Raw genomic sequence first — 17,458 nt, forward strand, 5'->3', positions numbered from 1 at the left:
GTGTCTAGATAGTAAAGATACAGATGAAAAGTATGTTAAAACATTAGTCACAAAGGAGATTTCCTTTAAAAGTGTGAGCAAAAAAAGCTTAACAAGAAAACCACAACTGGATACAACCAGCATACTTTTCTCTTTTTTTCTCCATACAATCCTTGTTGGCACTCCCTACATACTTCTGGTCTGCACTCCAATCCCTGTCACTAAAATGTGTCCTGCACCAATCAGGATTCTCAGCATCCAGCAAAGCCCCGCCCACTACTATTCCAGCCTCGTTCTGGAGACTCTCCAGAAATATAAAGCCTTTGTCCGGCTTTTGCAAATTATTGCTGAGCCACGCCGTTACTTTCAAGATTTGCTTGAGAACTTCTCACACAATTACTAACAATGAGGGAGATTGTTCACATCCAGGCCGGTCAGTGCGGAAACCAAATCGGTGCCAAGGTAAGAACAGTTTTTTAGAATAAACTGAGTCATTTATATTGAGCATCTACGACTAAGTAACAAAGAGTCGTAATATGTAACAATAAATCCACTGTATGTAAAGAATGCAAGTGTTATTATAGTTCAAAGTCTAATCTAAAAGAGAAAATTGTGATTTTATCATATTGTTTCTCAACATGCATTAAGCATATTTTTGCAGAATGTACCTATTTTAACTTGCACCTTTAGCAAAGGTTATTAATAATGCATTACACTATAGCAACACGTTATAGACCCACTTCATGTACAAATTTTTTTTTTTTTTCCATTACACTGCTTTGTCTTTTTTTGCCTCATCTGAACCCCCCTATACACGCCCAAAATATGCGGATCCCACTCCTCATTCATTCCCACTATTTCTTTAACACGGTCTGTATAGCTATTTCTCTAAATAAATGATACTCAGATTCCACAGACTCCAACTATAAATCTCTTTGTCTGTAAATCAGAGCTGTGGGTGAAGGGATTCGCTGGGGAAAGGGGGGTCTGTCCTCTTTCTTTCTCCTATTCTTTACAAAGCACCGGGTGTGGCGGATCCGAAGCGAACAGCAGCGCTCTCAGTAATTACCATGACTACCCGTTATCAGTGTCACAAGCCTTTTAAACAGCTGTCAGGACCAGTGCTAGTGCCGTGACACGTGGCGTTAATATTACCGCCGCATACCTTAACATAATTTTGACGCGAAATTATTTTAGCAAGCGTTTTCTGAGTTTGAACTAAATACGGTTATTAAAAAATCGATGTGCAGATACTGAGCGCTGTGATTCAGCGGTCAAGCGGAGGATGATGGGAAGGGTGGGGCGATGGAGAATGACAATGAAAAATGTTGATAGTAATAACAATAGAAAGTAGAGTAACAATGTGAAATTATGAAATTAAATCAGGTTATTTTTAGCGTGAGTCATTGTTTAATTCGCCCTGTTATTACTTTAAAAGTACACCCTTAAAAGTAAAGGTTTCTTATTGGTTCCATAAAGAACCTTGAACATCCACGGAACCTTTCAAATACAGAAAAGGTTCTTTATAGACGCAAAAATGGTTCTTCTATCTATGGCATCACTGCAAAAACACTCTTCCTGAGCCTTTTTAAAGAGTGTATTATCAAAAGATTTTTAAATATCCAATTAATCCATTAAATCTGATTTTTTTTACCACAAGCCGGCAACAAAGACATATTCACACCCGTGGCCTCATTAAAGATGCACATTTTTTTCAAAGATTGCCCATGAGATGCTGGCATCAGAAATTAGGTTAAATCGTCTTCGTCCTTAAGACTTTGACATGCCTTTCAAATGATGTGATTGCGAGTGTGTTGAACCCATCTGAGGTCAGGGTGGGGACGGGGAGGCATCCACAAATGGACTTAATGGTTCAAACAGCTGCTGCCCATCCCTGCTATGCTACGGATATAAATGAAATATGAATAATTAATGAGTTAATTACATATTCATGAAACCTTGATTCTGTGAATTGAAAAATCCAAAAATCCAAAATTGTCCTAAATTGTGGTTAAAAGGTCATGTAGGTGAAGCTGGATGATTTCATATGTGTCTGCCTGCTATTATGTTGATATACTGTGGTGACACAGCAGAAATGTACAGTAGGTTGCTTGGAGTAACAGGTTTTGATAGGCGAGAGTGTCGGAACAGGGTCACGGTAGGGCTTTGTCAGTCAGCGCCTTCCAGTTTATTGGCCTCATTCTTTCAAAACAATTATTTTCAGTATATCCCGAGAACAATCTTTTCTTTTTCCATTCGCTCGCAGCCTTGTTATAAGTCCATCTCGACCCCTCTCTCTCTTCGCTTCTCTCTCAGATTAAGGTCACTTGGACAGTAACATAGAATTAATGATTTAAACATCCATAAAGCCTCTTTCTCAGCTGAAACTCATTGAACGGATTCCAGTCATTGCAGATTACAGATTAGCGATAGATTAGTTTACACTTTTTCTCAAAGTATTTCAAATGTGATTTACAGAACATATGTAGCGTTGCATAAATGAACTGCTGAAATGATTACAGAACTATGTTTAATTGCATAGGGGATATGTGTTAAATTGCAATGTGGTGTTTGCAGTTCTGGGAGGTGATCAGTGATGAACATGGCATCGACCCAACAGGAACCTACCATGGAGACAGTGACCTGCAGCTGGACAGAATCAGTGTCTACTACAATGAAGCTACAGGTACTTTACTAATTTGCACATGTAGGGCAAGATGGGTAAGATGTCTCCTTTAAGAACAGTGTGCATTCACTGTTTAGTTGTATTATATATGTACAGTATTACATACATATTGAGAGATGCGTTTAGCATGTAGAGGATGATGATACATCAAGAAATATATTATTAGAGTCATCAAGAAATCAAAAGTTCATAGTTTTCATATGAAAACATTGCTAACCCCCTCCCCCACAACATCTCTTCTTCAATGAAGCATATACTGGCATGAGGGCGGGACCAAAACCCTCCTCTCCAGCAACCTGTCACTCACATGAAACAAACGCAGTAATTAGCAAACAACAGCAAGCCAACAATTCAGTGAATTCCCAATGGTGAAATCAAGTCCAGCGCTACATTTTTTTTTTTTTTGGGTGAGAGAAGGTGTTTAATATGGAAAAACATCATAATAGAGAAGAAATGAGGGGCAAAATATCTGTTTAATGCTAACTTTTTAGGAAATAGTTTGTTCATTTACTTTCTAAAGCAAAAAATGAAATATCATAAAAAAATGACAAAAACCCTTTTAAGATGAAATTAGAAGTTTGAACTGATTTCTTTTCTTTTTTTTTTCAAAATATGTAAAATGTTATCGTTTTTAATTATTTATTTTTGGAAAAAATGGTCATTAACCCTTTAAGTGCCACCCCCTATTTTTCTGAACTTAAATTGTTATAATTCATGAACGCTTTGGAATACAGACACAAGACTCTTTTTAAAGAAGACAATCAGCAGTTTATTGAAAGTATGAAAAAGTTATAGAAAAGAAAAAGCACTATACTTTAATTTCATATAAAATAAATATTTTGCATAATATTTTTGAATACAATAATATTCTATATAAAATTAAAGCCTTATGTCTAAATAAGTTGTGTTTCAAATTTAAAGTTAATATAAAGGAATGAGATTCCTGAGATTTAATTTAGGGCGTTATACCACAAACAGCCACTGGGGTTTGCCATGCAAATTTTCAAATATGTCTACATTTCTGTCAATATTACTCCTATCACAAAATGACCAAATATGGAATCCTGAGACTCAGACCTTTCCAACAATATGTATTTTGTCAAGATTATAAAAAGTTTTGATTGTAAAATACCATAATACATTTTGTAATATGACACCTGACACCGCCCACTAAAGGGGAGAAGACAAAAGATATTAAACAACCATTTCCATGGTAATGCAATGTCCGATTTAAAAATGGTTTTCACAGGATGAATTTTGAGGTTTAAGCTTTTAAATGATACATGTGACCTTGGACCACAAAACCAGACATAAGTCACACAGGTATATTTGTAGCAGTAGCCACCAACAATACATTGTACGGGTCAAAATTCTTAAAAAATGCCAAAATTCATTTTTAAGTAAAGATCATGCTAAGTATTAAATAAAGATCATACATTTTCTACCGGAAATATATCAGAACTTAATTTTTGATTAGTAAAATGCATTGCTAAGAACTTTATCTGGACAACATTAAATGCGATTTTCTCAATATTTTTATTTATTTATTTATTTATTTTGCACCCTCAGATTCCAGATTTTCAAGTAGTTGTATCTCAGCGAAATATATTCCTATCCTAACAAATTATATATCAACGGTAAGCTTATTTATTCAGCTTTCAGATGAAAAAATTGATCCTTATGATTAGCTTTGTGGTCAAGGGTCACATATAACTTATGATGATTACTGAAAAATGTGATAGGGAAAAAAGACCACGAAAAGCACCAAGCGGCCCACAGGGGTCTCTATTTTCATTTTTGAATTCTATAATAAATATACATTTTTTATTCTACAAATATAAATACTGTATACTGCTGTAATTAAGTCAACATTAAAGCGTAATCATTCAATAAACATGTTGAGAAGAGACTTAGTGACATTAATAGATCACAAACTAATTAAACATGGAGAGGACATCCTACCTCATCTTGCCCTACATCTTTTATTAATTTTTTTTAAAGCCCTAAACTTGCATGCCAGTATTAAAATACCTTCATTTATGTGTACTGAGCTGGTCTGCTTCGTTCCCTTGTCTCTGTCTGTCTCTGTCTCGTGGAGGAGGTAAATATGTGCCAAGAGCTATTCTAGTTGATCTGGAGCCTGGCACCATGGACTCCGTGCGTTCAGGACCCTTCGGACAGATCTTCAGACCAGACAACTTTGTGTTTGGTGAGTAACTGGCAAAAAATATGCAAAATATGTTACAAATATCACATTATAGTAGCAAACTGATGCGTGCGCTTCCTCCCCGTCACATTACAGGACAGAGCGGTGCTGGTAACAACTGGGCCAAGGGCCACTACACAGAGGGGGCGGAGCTTGTAGATTCCGTTCTGGATGTGGTCCGTAAGGAGTCTGAGAGCTGTGACTGCCTGCAGGGCTTCCAGCTGACCCACTCCCTGGGTGGTGGTACCGGCTCTGGCATGGGTACCCTGCTGATCAGCAAAATCCGTGAAGAGTACCCAGACCGCATCATGAACACCTTCAGCGTGGTACCTTCCCCAAAAGTCTCTGACACCGTAGTGGAGCCTTACAACGCCACACTGTCCGTCCATCAGCTGGTGGAGAACACAGACGAGACCTACTGCATAGACAATGAAGCCTTATACGATATCTGCTTCCGCACCCTCAAACTCACCACTCCCACATACGGCGACCTCAACCATCTGGTCTCCGCCACCATGAGTGGCGTCACCACCTGCCTGCGCTTCCCCGGCCAGCTGAATGCTGACCTGCGCAAACTAGCCGTCAACATGGTGCCCTTCCCCCGTCTGCACTTCTTCATGCCCGGTTTCGCCCCTCTGACCAGCCGAGGCAGCCAGCAGTACCGCGCCCTCACCGTGCCTGAGCTCACACAGCAAGTGTTCGACGCCAAGAACATGATGGCCGCCTGCGATCCTAGACACGGACGCTACCTGACCGTGGCCGCTGTGTTCCGTGGCCGCATGTCCATGAAGGAAGTCGACGAGCAGATGCTGAACGTCCAGAACAAGAACAGCAGCTACTTCGTCGAATGGATCCCCAACAACGTCAAAACCGCCGTCTGCGACATTCCACCTAGGGGCCTCAAAATGGCCGTCACCTTCATCGGAAACAGCACGGCCATCCAAGAGCTCTTCAAGCGCATCTCCGAGCAGTTCACGGCCATGTTTAGGCGTAAGGCTTTCCTCCACTGGTACACGGGAGAGGGCATGGACGAGATGGAGTTCACCGAGGCAGAGAGCAACATGAATGATCTGGTGTCCGAGTACCAGCAGTACCAGGACGCCACCGCCGAGGAAGAGGGCGAGTTTGAGGAAGAAGCCGAGGAAGATGCTTAAGAAGGAAACGAAATGTGTTTGGGAAGGGTAGTGTGTTCAACTTTGAGTAAATGTAGCAAAACGCATAAGGAACAACTTTTAGTGTCTCAATCAATTGAAGTAGAAATTAGCACTAGACAAACGGGGCCAAAAATAACCAGAGGAAGGCAGAAAGAATGTTCTTAAACGCGTGATGGGTGGATAACAGTGTTTACGATTATAAATCACTCACTTTATGTATTTCTTTACCTTTCTGATGGTCAGTTCCTCTCTGTACAGAACGGGGAAAAATAAAGTGGCAAACATCCAGTTAGAATCAATGTTAAAATAGTGGGGTCAGGAGGACAGTAACATCTCTTTTTTTTTTTCCATTGTGACATTTGTTTCTCTTTGCCTGCAAAGAGCTCAAGTTAAAATTATTATTATAGTGTTTTAATGTTTTCTTTTAATAATTTTGCACTAGAACAGGGCAACTCTGTGAGATAATGGCACTTCAGTGTGACCTCAGCGGGTCTGATTGCAGTATTTAGAGAAATGTTTTGAAAAGTATGTTGTGTGGAAGATGAAGGACAAGAAACGGACTGAAAGAAAGATAAGGTTCAGAGTAACAGGGTTACTGAATCTTAACCTCGCTTGGACGCCAGCCAACGTCTACAGGAGGATGAACATGATTGATGAAAATGGACGATACAGGAAAGTATTTGATTATCCAGATGGAAAGAGCGTTTTAGCATGTTGAATGGATTGTTGGTGCAAATTTTTAATTCATGGACTCTCTTATGTCTTATATCTGAGCCCATAGTTTTAAGTGTTACTGCATATTCTTTATTTGAATGTTTTGATGTTCCTTAATTGTCCCTGTGTGGTAAAAAAAAAACTGAGCCTCTGGAGAAAACCAAAATAAAAATGAAAACAATTTCGTTAAAAATCAAGCCTTTGCTTTGGTTTTTGGTGTGTTTTTGTTGCATTACACCATATATGTCACTGAAGAAGGAATTTAATAAAGTCACATTTAGGTTTGCACTTACATAAACTATGCCTTAATGAAAACATTAAACACATAAAATAGCAAAGTACATAATATATGACCCTGGACTACAAAGCCAGTCATAAGTAGCATGGGTATATTGTAGCAATAGCCAACAAAACATTGTATGTGTCAAAATGATCGATTTTTCTTTTATGTCAAAAATCATTAGGATATTAATTAAAGATTTATGTTCCATAAAGATTTTTTGTACATTTCCGTAAATATATCAAAACATAATTTTTGATTAGTAATATGCATTGCTAAGAACTTCATTTGTACAACCTCAAAGGCGATTTTCCAAATAGTTTGATTTGTAAAGAAAAGTAATATCCACATTCCCGCGTCTTGAATTGCTAATGTTTAAAAAAACATTTTCAAACACGCCCCCTCTGCAGAACGCGCGGAAAACTTGGACAAAGGCGCCTGTATTTCCTCAGAAGACCAATCAAACCGCAGTGACGCATTGTCAGCCAATCAGTGTACGCTCAGTTTCTGATTGACAGCTTGACTAGCGAATCAGTAGTGTTCGTCTTAAGGGCGGGACTTAGTGTTCAGGAAATGGTTTCCAAGTCTTCTGCATGATAAGGTAAGCGCACATTTTTTTAATAAAAAGAAGTAGATCACGCACGATCTATCAGTACAAACGTTAAAAAACACTCATGCTTTGCATGTTCATCTTTGCATTTGAAGGGAAGCATTATTTCCGATGAAATATTCCTGAAAATGAGTGTATACATTATTTTAGCCAACTAGGCACTGCTGCCAGTGTGGCACTTATGAAAACTTTATTCGATTACGAAATGATTAGAAAGTCATAGCAATGTCCTTGCATCACACACAAGTGTGTTAAAGTAAACTGTGTTACACACACATCGCTATGCATCAGATGATGTTGATACTCTTGTATTATTTATTATTTATATCCGTATTTACTTTGTGTTATTCATGACAACCATATTTTCGTTGTTACAACACTCTTTATCTTTTAGCTAGAGAGGAGGATGGATGCCACTCAGCAGATTAACGATCCCTTCTCTGAAGAAGAAGAAGAAGAACAGGAAGAGGAGGAGAAAGGAGGACCAGAAAGAGAACAATTAGCAACACTGAAGGTGTTCAAAAATGACCACATACCAGAGACAGGTGAATGTTCATATTGACTAAGTTACCTTACATATTAACTAACATTAAAACCTAATATGTGACCCTGGATCACAATTTTCATACAACATCCACTGATGCATGGTTTGTTAGGATAGGACAATATTTGGCTGAGATACAACTATTCAGCAGTCAAAATCTAAAATTAAGGTTTGGTATATTTCCGGTAGGAAATTGACAAAATATCTTCATGGAACATGATCTTTACTTAATATCCTAATGATTTTTGGCATAAAAAAAAAATCGATAATTTTTACCCATACAATAAATTGTTGGGTATTACTACAAATATATACTTGATGGTGCTACTAAATGACTGGTTTTGTGGTCCAGGGTCACATAATCTGTGCGTTATTGAAATTATGACATTGCTTTCTCTTTTTCTGTCTTCACACATTCATTCAGAATTCCCTCTGTACGTCGGAGAGAATGTCATCGGTCGTGATCCTGCTGCCTGTTCTGTTCTGCTTCCGGCCCGATCTGTATCCAGTCGGCATGCTGTCATCTCCATCTCAGTGTTCCGCTCTAGCAGCGATCGTTTCGGTAACGGTGATGATGTAGAAGCACTTTTATGGGACATGGGCAGTTTGAATGGAACCAGAAAAGGCAGATTGAAGCTGACGCCTCAGGTACGATATGCTTTGACCGAGGGAGAAAGTGTGGTGCTCGCTGATGTGCCGTGTCAGTATGTTGCCCTGAACATCTCGAAGGAAGATACACGCATAACTCCAGAGAAAGAAGGAGTTTCCAAAAAGGAGAAAAATTCAGGTCTGGTGTTATCAAGCAGTGACTCGGAGTCAGAGTTGCGTAAAGGTGTGCAGAACAGGTTGAAAGTGAAAGAGAGGAGCGTTTTGCCTCCTGTGCCTTTATGGAGCTCTGAGGATGAACAACCCAAGGTGAGTTCACCACAGCCAGCTCACAAACTGCCTGAGATCACCCTGGTGCCTGAATCGGACTCAGACGGAGAGAGCGCCCCGGATGAAAGGAAAGATTTTGGTAGGTAAATTAAAATGTAACACATATTACTGAGAGATTTATTAACATACTTTTTTCATGCTTGTTTTTTTTTCTTTCTTTATTGCTTTAGTTTCAGACTCTGCATCCTCCTCTCATCCATGTAGTTCCACAGATTCATCATTCCTGACCCCTGCAAAAGTCATTCCAGAGAGGTATGTTAAATGTTTCTTCAATGTTTTAATTGTTTTCTTCTAATTTTCCTTGATCTAGTCAAAAAAAAATGATGCATAATGTTGATAACTGATATAAACTCCATTAGTGTTGGGAGGTTTAACCAAAAAACTGTATCATGGTTTTTCTTAGGATTCTGGTGGTTTCACAGTTTATTACACTTTATTTCCCTGACTATGACTTTATATGAATCAAAACGCATGGAACAGATGCAGAACCGCTGCGTTTTAATCACAATCCAAACAAACAAGTTACATGTAGCATGAGCAGTTTTTGATGTAAATTAGACTGTGTAATTTAAGCAAAAACAGAATGGTCTGACCTTTTTTCTTTTTTTGAAAAAGCTTTGTGAAATTATAAAACATAAAACAACTGCACAAAAACAAAAACAGCAGACAGGCTGAATGAGATGCAAATTCACTCTCTGACAGCAGGTGGCGCTTATGGAACAGCGGTATTATAGTGTTTCCTTGGTTACTGCTGTAAACAAAGTAGCGCTGAGTTTTTAAATGCTACATTAATGTGCACTATATGGAGGAAAGATGAAAAAAAATGCCATCTAAACCTATAATAGTCGTTTTTTTTCAGAGATGCATAACCCCCTCCAACAATTCAGCACTTTTTAGTTTAATATTTTATGCATTTTCAAACAAAAATGCACTAGTGTAAACATAGGCTTAGCTACTTGTAACGGTATTACATTTTTTCAGAAATTTACACCGTATGCGTAATTCAAACCAGTTTACCATTTGAACTGAAATTGAAATTCTGGCATTGTTTACTCACCCTTAAACATGTATGGCTATACGTTTTTTGTAAAACACAAAAGAAGACATTTGAAGAATGTTTGTCAGTTGTTTTTGTCAATATTATAAAGGTCAATAAGATAAAAATGCACATAAAATGTGATGTTCCTCCTCATGTGGTTCGAATTTTTTGAGTAAGTCTTGTAATAGTTTTCGGTGGATCACTCCTAGTCACATATTTACAATTAAAGGCCATTATTAAAGGAAACGCTCAATGTGATAAAGCAGAAATTACTTTACTGTTTGAATTCACTTTGTAGACCAATAGAAAGCTGCATGGTTTAAAATTGACTTCTATGTAAACGGTGTTTCATATAATGTTAAACTATTAACAGTAAACCTTTCTTACCCATGTGTGATTGCACCTTAATGCTATAAACTGTGCATTAACACTTGTGGATTTCAATATATTGTCTCCCAATTAATTAGTTTCACCATATATTTTTTTCTTATCAGTGAGGATGAAAGTTCCATCACTCCATCTTCTGCTTCAATAGACCGGTTCAGACTGAGGCAAACCCCTGATTTAAACTCATCTAACCCTAGCCCTCTAGTCTTAAATCTGGACAGTGACATTGATTTTGAAGAAAAGGACATGGAGAAAAGCAAGTCTGAAGCAGAGGCCCAGCCTGAATTGGCTCCAAAAGTGGAACCAGTACCTTCAGCTGAATTTCATATGGACAGTGATACTGATGTTGAGGAAGAGGAAGCAGAAGCAAATAAGCCTAAACCAGAGGCTCAAGAAGCAGTATCTCTGGAGAAATCTGTGTCCTCGGTTGGACTTCATATGGACAGTGATACTGATGTTGAAGAAGAAAAGGAAGAGAAAAATAAAACTGAACCAGAGGTTCAGATTGATCAAGTTCCAAAGGTGGGACCTGCATCTTCAGCTGATCTTCATATGGACAGTGATACTGATGTTGAGGAAGAGGAACCAGAAGCAAGTAAGGCTGAACCAGTGGCTCAAGAAGCGGTAACTCTTGATAAATCTGTCTCTTCAGTTGGACTTCATATGGACAGTGATACTGATGTTGAAGAAGATGCAGAAGAGAAAAACAAGACTAAACCGAAGGTTCACACTGAAGAAGCTCCAAAGGTGCCATCAGATCTTCATATGGACAGCGATACTGATGTTGAGGAGAATGAGGCTTCTATAACTGAAAATGTCTCTAGAATAGAAGCAGTTTCAAAAAATCCTCCATCAGCAGCAGCACCACATACAGAATTCCACATGGACAGTGACACTGATGTTGAAGATGAAAATCCCATCAAGGTTTCTACTGCTACAGAGGTTTCACATCCTGCTGGAAAGGAAAGTGATGTCAGACCTACAACAGCGTCAGGGACAGACATCCACATAGACAGTGGCACAGATGTAGATGAAGAGAATGAGGACAAGGAAAAGGTGATCACCAAAGATCTTCTGTCCAACAGTGAAACAGATGATGAGGATCCTTTTAAACCTTTACCAGGCAAAGCTGTGAAGGTTGCACAGAGTCACAAAGTTTCTGTAGGGAGCAAAGCAGAGCAATCCGAAAAGAGCACCCATAAAAAACAAGACTATCATTCTCAAGGAAAGACTAATCTTGAGGAACCAACCCAAGCTTTTGGTGACTTAGAAGAAGATTGGGACCTAATGCCCACACAAGCATACGGTAACCATCCTACTCACTTCCTTTTCAATCTCATTCTTTTTTAATTATAATATTTATACATGTCAATACAGTACAGTAAATTCCTGAAAACTTTTATATTTCCTATGACAGGGGTTTTCAGACTGGCAACCCATTAATTGAACCCATACAATTCTTTTAAACTAAGATTGTAATTATTGTGTTGTGTCAAATTTAGGAGCTGCTGGAGCCAGTGCTAGGCTCAAGCCAAAGCAGCTTGATCTTGAGGCTACACAGGCATATGGAGCAGAGACAGACAGGGAGGAAGAGCAGGAGCCTTTGAACCAAACCCAACCATACTCCAACCTCTCAACTGCTGAAACTCAACTCATCCCTGTAGCAAAGCCTGATGATGAGGAAGAAGATGAAGATGAAGAGACACAAAATGACTCGCACCTTTCCACAGCAGACACTCTGATCATAGCCAGCACCCCAAAACGGGAGGAGCAGACACAGCCATTTTCTCTTTTCACAGCCCAAACACAACTTGCCTTTGAGGAAGAAAACAAAGAGATTTATCAGAATGAGCCTACCCAGCTCATGACTGACACCATGGATGAAACACAGGAGGGTGAGGAGAACATGAAAGGAGGTAGGAGAACCCATGGTGAAGGAACAGTAGGCAAAGGTAAAAACACCAATTCCTGTCTTATAATTGCTGAAACTCAGCCCATGTGTGAGGAAGAAGATGCAACAGATGCCGATCTGAGTGGGGACAGCTTTCAGAAACCAAGTACAAGACAACAGGCTGAGAAAAGAGATTCTGTTGATGAAAACAACTTCAGCTCCCATCTTACTATAGCTGAAACGCAACCAATGTGTGATGAGGAAGAAGCACCAGATCAGGACAATGTGGTCAGCAGTACACTTATAGAAAAACCTTCCACTTCCCATATCATCATTGCTGAAACACAATCAATGTTTGAGGAAGAAGAAGCACCAGAGGATGATGTCAACAAAAGACAAACCGAAGATGAGCCCATGCATAATATTGAAAAAGCCTCTACCTCCAGTCGTGCCATCCCTGAAACACAGCCTGTTGCCGAAGACAATGAGGGACAAGAGAAAGAGCTCAGCAGCAAGATGTCCATCAGAAGATCACGCAGGTGTAGACCAAAAAAAGAAGACCTAAAACCTGCAGAGGCTGCTGTCGATCACACTATAGCAGAAACACAACCAATGTGTGAGGAAGAACAAAGTGAGGATCTGAAAAGTGAGGTCAGCTCTGGGACACAGAGTAAAAGCCAACAAGCACATGAATGCAAGCCTCTAGAACTTGCTGAAACAGACTTGAAAGTATGTGTCACTGTTGCAGAAACGCAACCTATGTGTGAAGAAGAGGCACCATGTGAAGATCTGATTGATGCGGTTAGCACCAGGCAGATAAATGAAGATAGATCCGCAGAACTCCCAATCCCCTCTAGCTCCCATGTCAGCGTAGATGAAACACAGCCTATGCATGAGGAAGATGAAGGACAGAAAAAAGACCTCAGCAGCAAGTTGGCAAGCAGAAGTTCACGTAGGGGAAGACCAAAGAAAGATGATGAGGTAGCACAAGCTGCTGAGGCTGCTGTTCGTCAGACTATTACAGAAACCCAGCCAGTTCCTGTAGAAGTGATTGAAAGGGATGAAGATCTTAACAGTGGAGTGAAATCCAGGAGATCCCGCAGAGGAAGGCAGATAAAAGAGGACATTGTTCCACAACCTGCTGAAGCTGCCGTCAGCTCCATTCCCATTATCACGGAAACGCAGCCTGTCAATGAGGACAGAACTGAAAGGGATGAAGATATGAGTAGCATCAGATCAAAAAGAACCTGCAGAGGAAGACAAAAAGATGAAGGTGAACCTGCACAGTCTGCTGAACCAAACTCTGATCTCAGTGTTGTTGAAACACAGCCCATGGTTGAGGAGAATGCTCTAGAAGAACCTAGTGGCAGAAGTAGCAGGAGACAGAAGAAAGTTAGGACAGAGGTGGAGAAGGAGAACGCCCTAGAAGAACCTAGTGGAAGAAGCAGTAGGAGACAGAGAAAAGACAAGACAGAGGTGGAGAGTGAGACAACTGCATCTAGTAAAGTTCAAGGTAAAACTAGAAAAGGGCAGGAAGGAAAAAGAAAGAGGGGGAAAGTGTTATCTGAGGACGAGGAAGAGAGTGAAGAAGACAAACCCACAAGGAGAGGAACCAGACGGACAGGTGTAAAAAAGAAGTGTAGTGAAAAGGAAGAAGAGGAAAGATTGGAGGAGAGGGATGCCCAAGAAGAGAAAGAGAGGATGGAGAAAGAGCTCCAAGAACGAGAGGAGACAGAGAGGTTAGAGAGGGAAGAAAAGGAGAGACTGGAGTTAGAGAAAAAGAAACAAGAAGAACTTGAACAGAGGGAGAGGGCTGAAACAGAAATGAGACAAAAACTAGAAAGAGAGCAGAAGGAATTAAAGGAAAAAGAACGACTGAAAAGGGAAGAAGAGGAAAAAAATAGAAAAGAAAATGAGAGAATTCAGAGGGAAAAAGAGGAAAAAGATCGTTTGGAAAAAGAAGAGAAGGAGAGGTTGGAGAGGGAGAGGAAAGAACTAGAAGAACAAAGACGAAAAGAAGAAGAGAAAAAAATAATTCAGAGGGAAAAAGAAGAGAAGGAACGTTTCGAGAGGGAAAGGAGAGAACTAGAAGAACAAAGACAAAAAGAAGAAGAGGAAAGAATCCAGAGGGAAAAAGAGGAAAAAGATCATTTGGAAAAAGAAGAAAAGGAACGGTTGGAGAGGGAGAGTAGAGAACTAGAAGAACAAAAACAAAAAGAAGAGGAGGAACAAAAAGAGAAGGAAAGATTAGAAAAGGAAAAACAAGACATTGAGCAACTTCAGATGAGAGCAAAAGGACAGAAAAAGACAAAGGAGAGAAACCAGAAAGAGCAAAAAAATGAGCAACTGGAGGAGGACAAGACAGAACTAGAAGCTCCTCTAGTTCCTCCATCCAGACGAACACGCCGCTGCTCGAGCTCCTCTATGAACTCGGATCAGTCTGTATCCTCACAACAGGAGGCGCCCGGCCAGAGGGGACGAGGGCGGGGCAGGGGGCGAGGCCGAGGCCGAGGGAAGCAGACAGCTGATGAGCAACCCATCAGTGCTAGACAATCTAGCAGGAGAGGACCAGCTAGTGCATTTGAAGACCCAGAGCAGGACTCCAATTCAACAACCCGTTCCCGATCCCGCTCCAGTTCTAGAAGTTCTGAAAGATCTGCTCAAAGTATCGGACCTTCCAACCAAGGGACGAGAGGAAGAGGCAGAGGCAGGAAGAGTACAAAGCTACCAGAACCAGAAGTTGTTCCCCAAGCTAAAACTCCTGGAAAAGGCAGGGGAAGAGGAGGAAGGCGTTCTGGTGCAGAGAATGTAAATGTCGGAAAAGACAATGAGCATGAACAAGATGCTGAAGTGGTGGAGGACAGTGCTGCTGTACCCCAGACCAACAGCAGAGGTCGTAAGAGAGCAGCCAACACTAGCACATCCCCAGAAGAGGCTTCTGCACCCACACCCAAGACTCCAAGGCGCTCTATGGCTAGTCAGGCGCACAAGGTCACACACACCCTCAAATACAGACATTTACCAGCAGGTTTTATCGCTGTGTGGATGACACCAATCTGTCATCTTCCCTTTTAGGTGTTATTCACTGGGCTGACAGATGAGGACGGAGAAAGAGTCGTCTCTCGGTTAGGTGGCAGTCTGGCAAAAGGAGTGAACGATATGACTCACCTGGTGACTGATAAAGCGAGACGCACTGTTAAGTTTTTGTGCGCCGTTGCCAAAGGGGTGCCAATCGTGACTCCTGATTGGCTAAAGAAGGTGAGGGAGTACATATTTGAGGAATGTTCCTGGTTCAACGAAGCCAAACCTAAAATTCATAATTCATATGTGGCTTTAACACCTATAAAAATGAAATTTAAGGATGAGTTTACTTCTGAATTACAATTTCCATGTCATCCAAAATGTTCATGTCTTTCTTTCTTCAGCTGAAAAGAAATGAAGGTTTTTGAGGAAAATATTCCAGGATTTTTGTCCATATAGTGGACTTTAATGTTTCAATGCAGCTTCAAAGGGCTCTACACAATCCCAGCCGAGGAATAAACATTACATAGCGAAGTGATCGGTCATTTTCTTAAAAAAAAAAAAATAAAAAGATGTATACTTTTTAACCACAAATGCTCATCTCGCACTAACTCTGTATGACTTTACGCATTACGTAATCAGGTTAGAATAGGTCACGCGTAGTTATAGTTCTTTGTCTGTGTTCTTCAGTTTAAAAAGGTAGGCTACGACGCAAATTTTAAACTCCTTATCTCTTCCAACTTAAAAATCATCCAACATCGTTGTTTCATCTTTTTTTGGTAAAGGACGTTTGACTTAGTTTTTCACGTAACCTTTCCAATGTGACTACATATTGCGTGAAGTCTTGGATGCAGATCGAGTGCAAAACAAGCATTTGTGGTTAAAAAAATTGATTGTTTCGCTAGATAAGACTCTTATTCCTCGGCTGGGATCGTGTAGAGCCTTTTGAAGCTGCACTTTAATTGCAATTTGGACCTTCAACCCACTGGCCACCATTGAAGTCCACTATATGGAGAAAAATCCTGAAATGTTTTCCTCAAAAACGCTAATTTCTTTTCTCAACTGAAGGAAGAAAGACATGAACATCTTGGATGGCATGGGGTGAGTAAATTATCATGAAATTTCATTCTGGAAGGGAACAACTTTAAACTCAAGATAAGCATGACAACATACTCTCTTACGCTCTCAGTGTGGAAAAGCTGGCCATTTCCTTTCTACTGATGAATATATATTGAAAGACGCCGAGCAGGAGAAAAAGTTTAGCTTCAGCCTACAGAAGTCACTGCAAACTGCTCAAAGTCAACCACTTTTAAAGGTATCAGTCCCTCACATGCACATTAGTGTTTCAAGCCCAATCCTCAAGGGTACCATTTGCATCACATAAATTTTCTCTCCTAATTTTGCTTTTGTAGGGTTATGAGATTCACGTAACCCCTTCTGTGATGCCGGAACCATCTCAAATGAAAGAAATCATTACCTGCTGCGGAGCACGCTTCCTCCCTAAAATGCCCTCTGCTCAGAAGGTACCCAGAATCAATGCATATATTCTCCTACTTGAATGCACATATTACATATTCTTATTTTTATTGCAATTTCTCCTTCTATTCAGGAGCACACTGTGGTGGTGTCATGTGAGCAGGACAGGGCGCTTTGTGATAAAGCAGTGAGTCTGTCATTGCCGGTGGTCAGCACAGAGTTTCTATTGACTGGCATTCTGCAGCAGAGACTTGACCTGCAGGCCTATTCTCTCACTTCCTCTCTCAACGCATCCAGTCAGCCTGCAGCCCCCAAAGCTGCTGCCAGGGGCCGAAGGAAGTAGCGACAATGACATAGGAAAGGACTTCTTGTTTAATACATTAGTGCCAGTCTGTGATAGAATCTGATACATGGATGTTCAAGTTCAGATTGCTTAAGTTATGTGATGCATACTATGTCAGTTTTACGAACACAGTAATGAGTTAGATGAGATGCTGCTACACTTCTAACCACACACCCACTGATTCCTGTGAAT

At 40.2% G+C, this 17,458-nt stretch overlaps 2 protein-coding genes across 4 annotated transcripts; both read left to right on the top strand.

Moving 5' to 3' along the window:
• The first annotated feature begins 281 nt into the window (after positions 1-281).
• Positions 282-6,932, top strand: tubb5 (tubulin, beta 5). 2 transcript variants are annotated; one of them, XM_051130338.1, is made up of 4 exons: positions 282-441; positions 2,557-2,665; positions 4,764-4,874; positions 4,968-6,932. In XM_051130338.1, exons 1-4 carry the CDS (start codon positions 385-387, stop codon positions 6,023-6,025), a joined length of 1,335 nt encoding a protein of 444 aa, XP_050986295.1. In that variant the 5' UTR covers positions 282-384; the 3' UTR covers positions 6,026-6,932. The 2 variants fall into 2 exon arrangements, with proteins under 2 accessions (XP_050986295.1, XP_050986296.1); XM_051130339.1 differs by having other exon boundaries at positions 4,767-4,874.
• A 645-nt stretch (positions 6,933-7,577) lies between these two features.
• Positions 7,578-17,457, top strand: mdc1 (mediator of DNA damage checkpoint 1). Of its 2 annotated transcripts, none has more exons than XM_051130331.1 (10): positions 7,578-7,620; positions 8,028-8,174; positions 8,598-9,188; positions 9,280-9,361; positions 10,643-11,841; positions 12,038-15,417; positions 15,502-15,684; positions 16,637-16,762; positions 16,860-16,970; positions 17,057-17,457. In XM_051130331.1, the coding sequence occupies exons 2-10, from the start codon at positions 8,036-8,038 to the stop codon at positions 17,264-17,266; spliced, it is 6,021 nt and encodes a 2,006-aa protein (XP_050986288.1). In that variant the 5' UTR covers positions 7,578-7,620; positions 8,028-8,035; the 3' UTR covers positions 17,267-17,457. The 2 variants fall into 2 exon arrangements, with proteins under 2 accessions (XP_050986288.1, XP_050986289.1); XM_051130332.1 differs by having other exon boundaries at positions 7,580-7,620; positions 8,024-8,174.
• The last annotated feature ends 1 nt before the right edge of the window (position 17,458 follows it).

The sequence above is a fragment of the Labeo rohita genome, chromosome 16 (assembly GCF_022985175.1).
Source record: "Labeo rohita strain BAU-BD-2019 chromosome 16, IGBB_LRoh.1.0, whole genome shotgun sequence".
Classification (NCBI taxonomy): Eukaryota; Metazoa; Chordata; class Actinopteri; order Cypriniformes; family Cyprinidae; genus Labeo; species Labeo rohita.

Coding starts and splice junctions, on each gene's coding strand:
- tubb5 (XM_051130338.1), top strand. CDS start 385: ATGAGGGAGATTGTTCACATCCAGGCCGGTCAGTGCGGAAACCAAATC. Junction 442..2,556: donor GAAACCAAATCGGTGCCAAG/GTAAGAACAGTT, acceptor TGGTGTTTGCAG/TTCTGGGAGGTGATCAGTGA. Junction 2,666..4,763: donor CTACTACAATGAAGCTACAG/GTACTTTACTAA, acceptor TGTCTCGTGGAG/GAGGTAAATATGTGCCAAGA.
- mdc1 (XM_051130331.1), top strand. CDS start 8,036: ATGGATGCCACTCAGCAGATTAACGATCCCTTCTCTGAAGAAGAAGAA. Junction 8,175..8,597: donor TGACCACATACCAGAGACAG/GTGAATGTTCAT, acceptor ACATTCATTCAG/AATTCCCTCTGTACGTCGGA. Junction 9,362..10,642: donor GCAAAAGTCATTCCAGAGAG/GTATGTTAAATG, acceptor TTTTCTTATCAG/TGAGGATGAAAGTTCCATCA.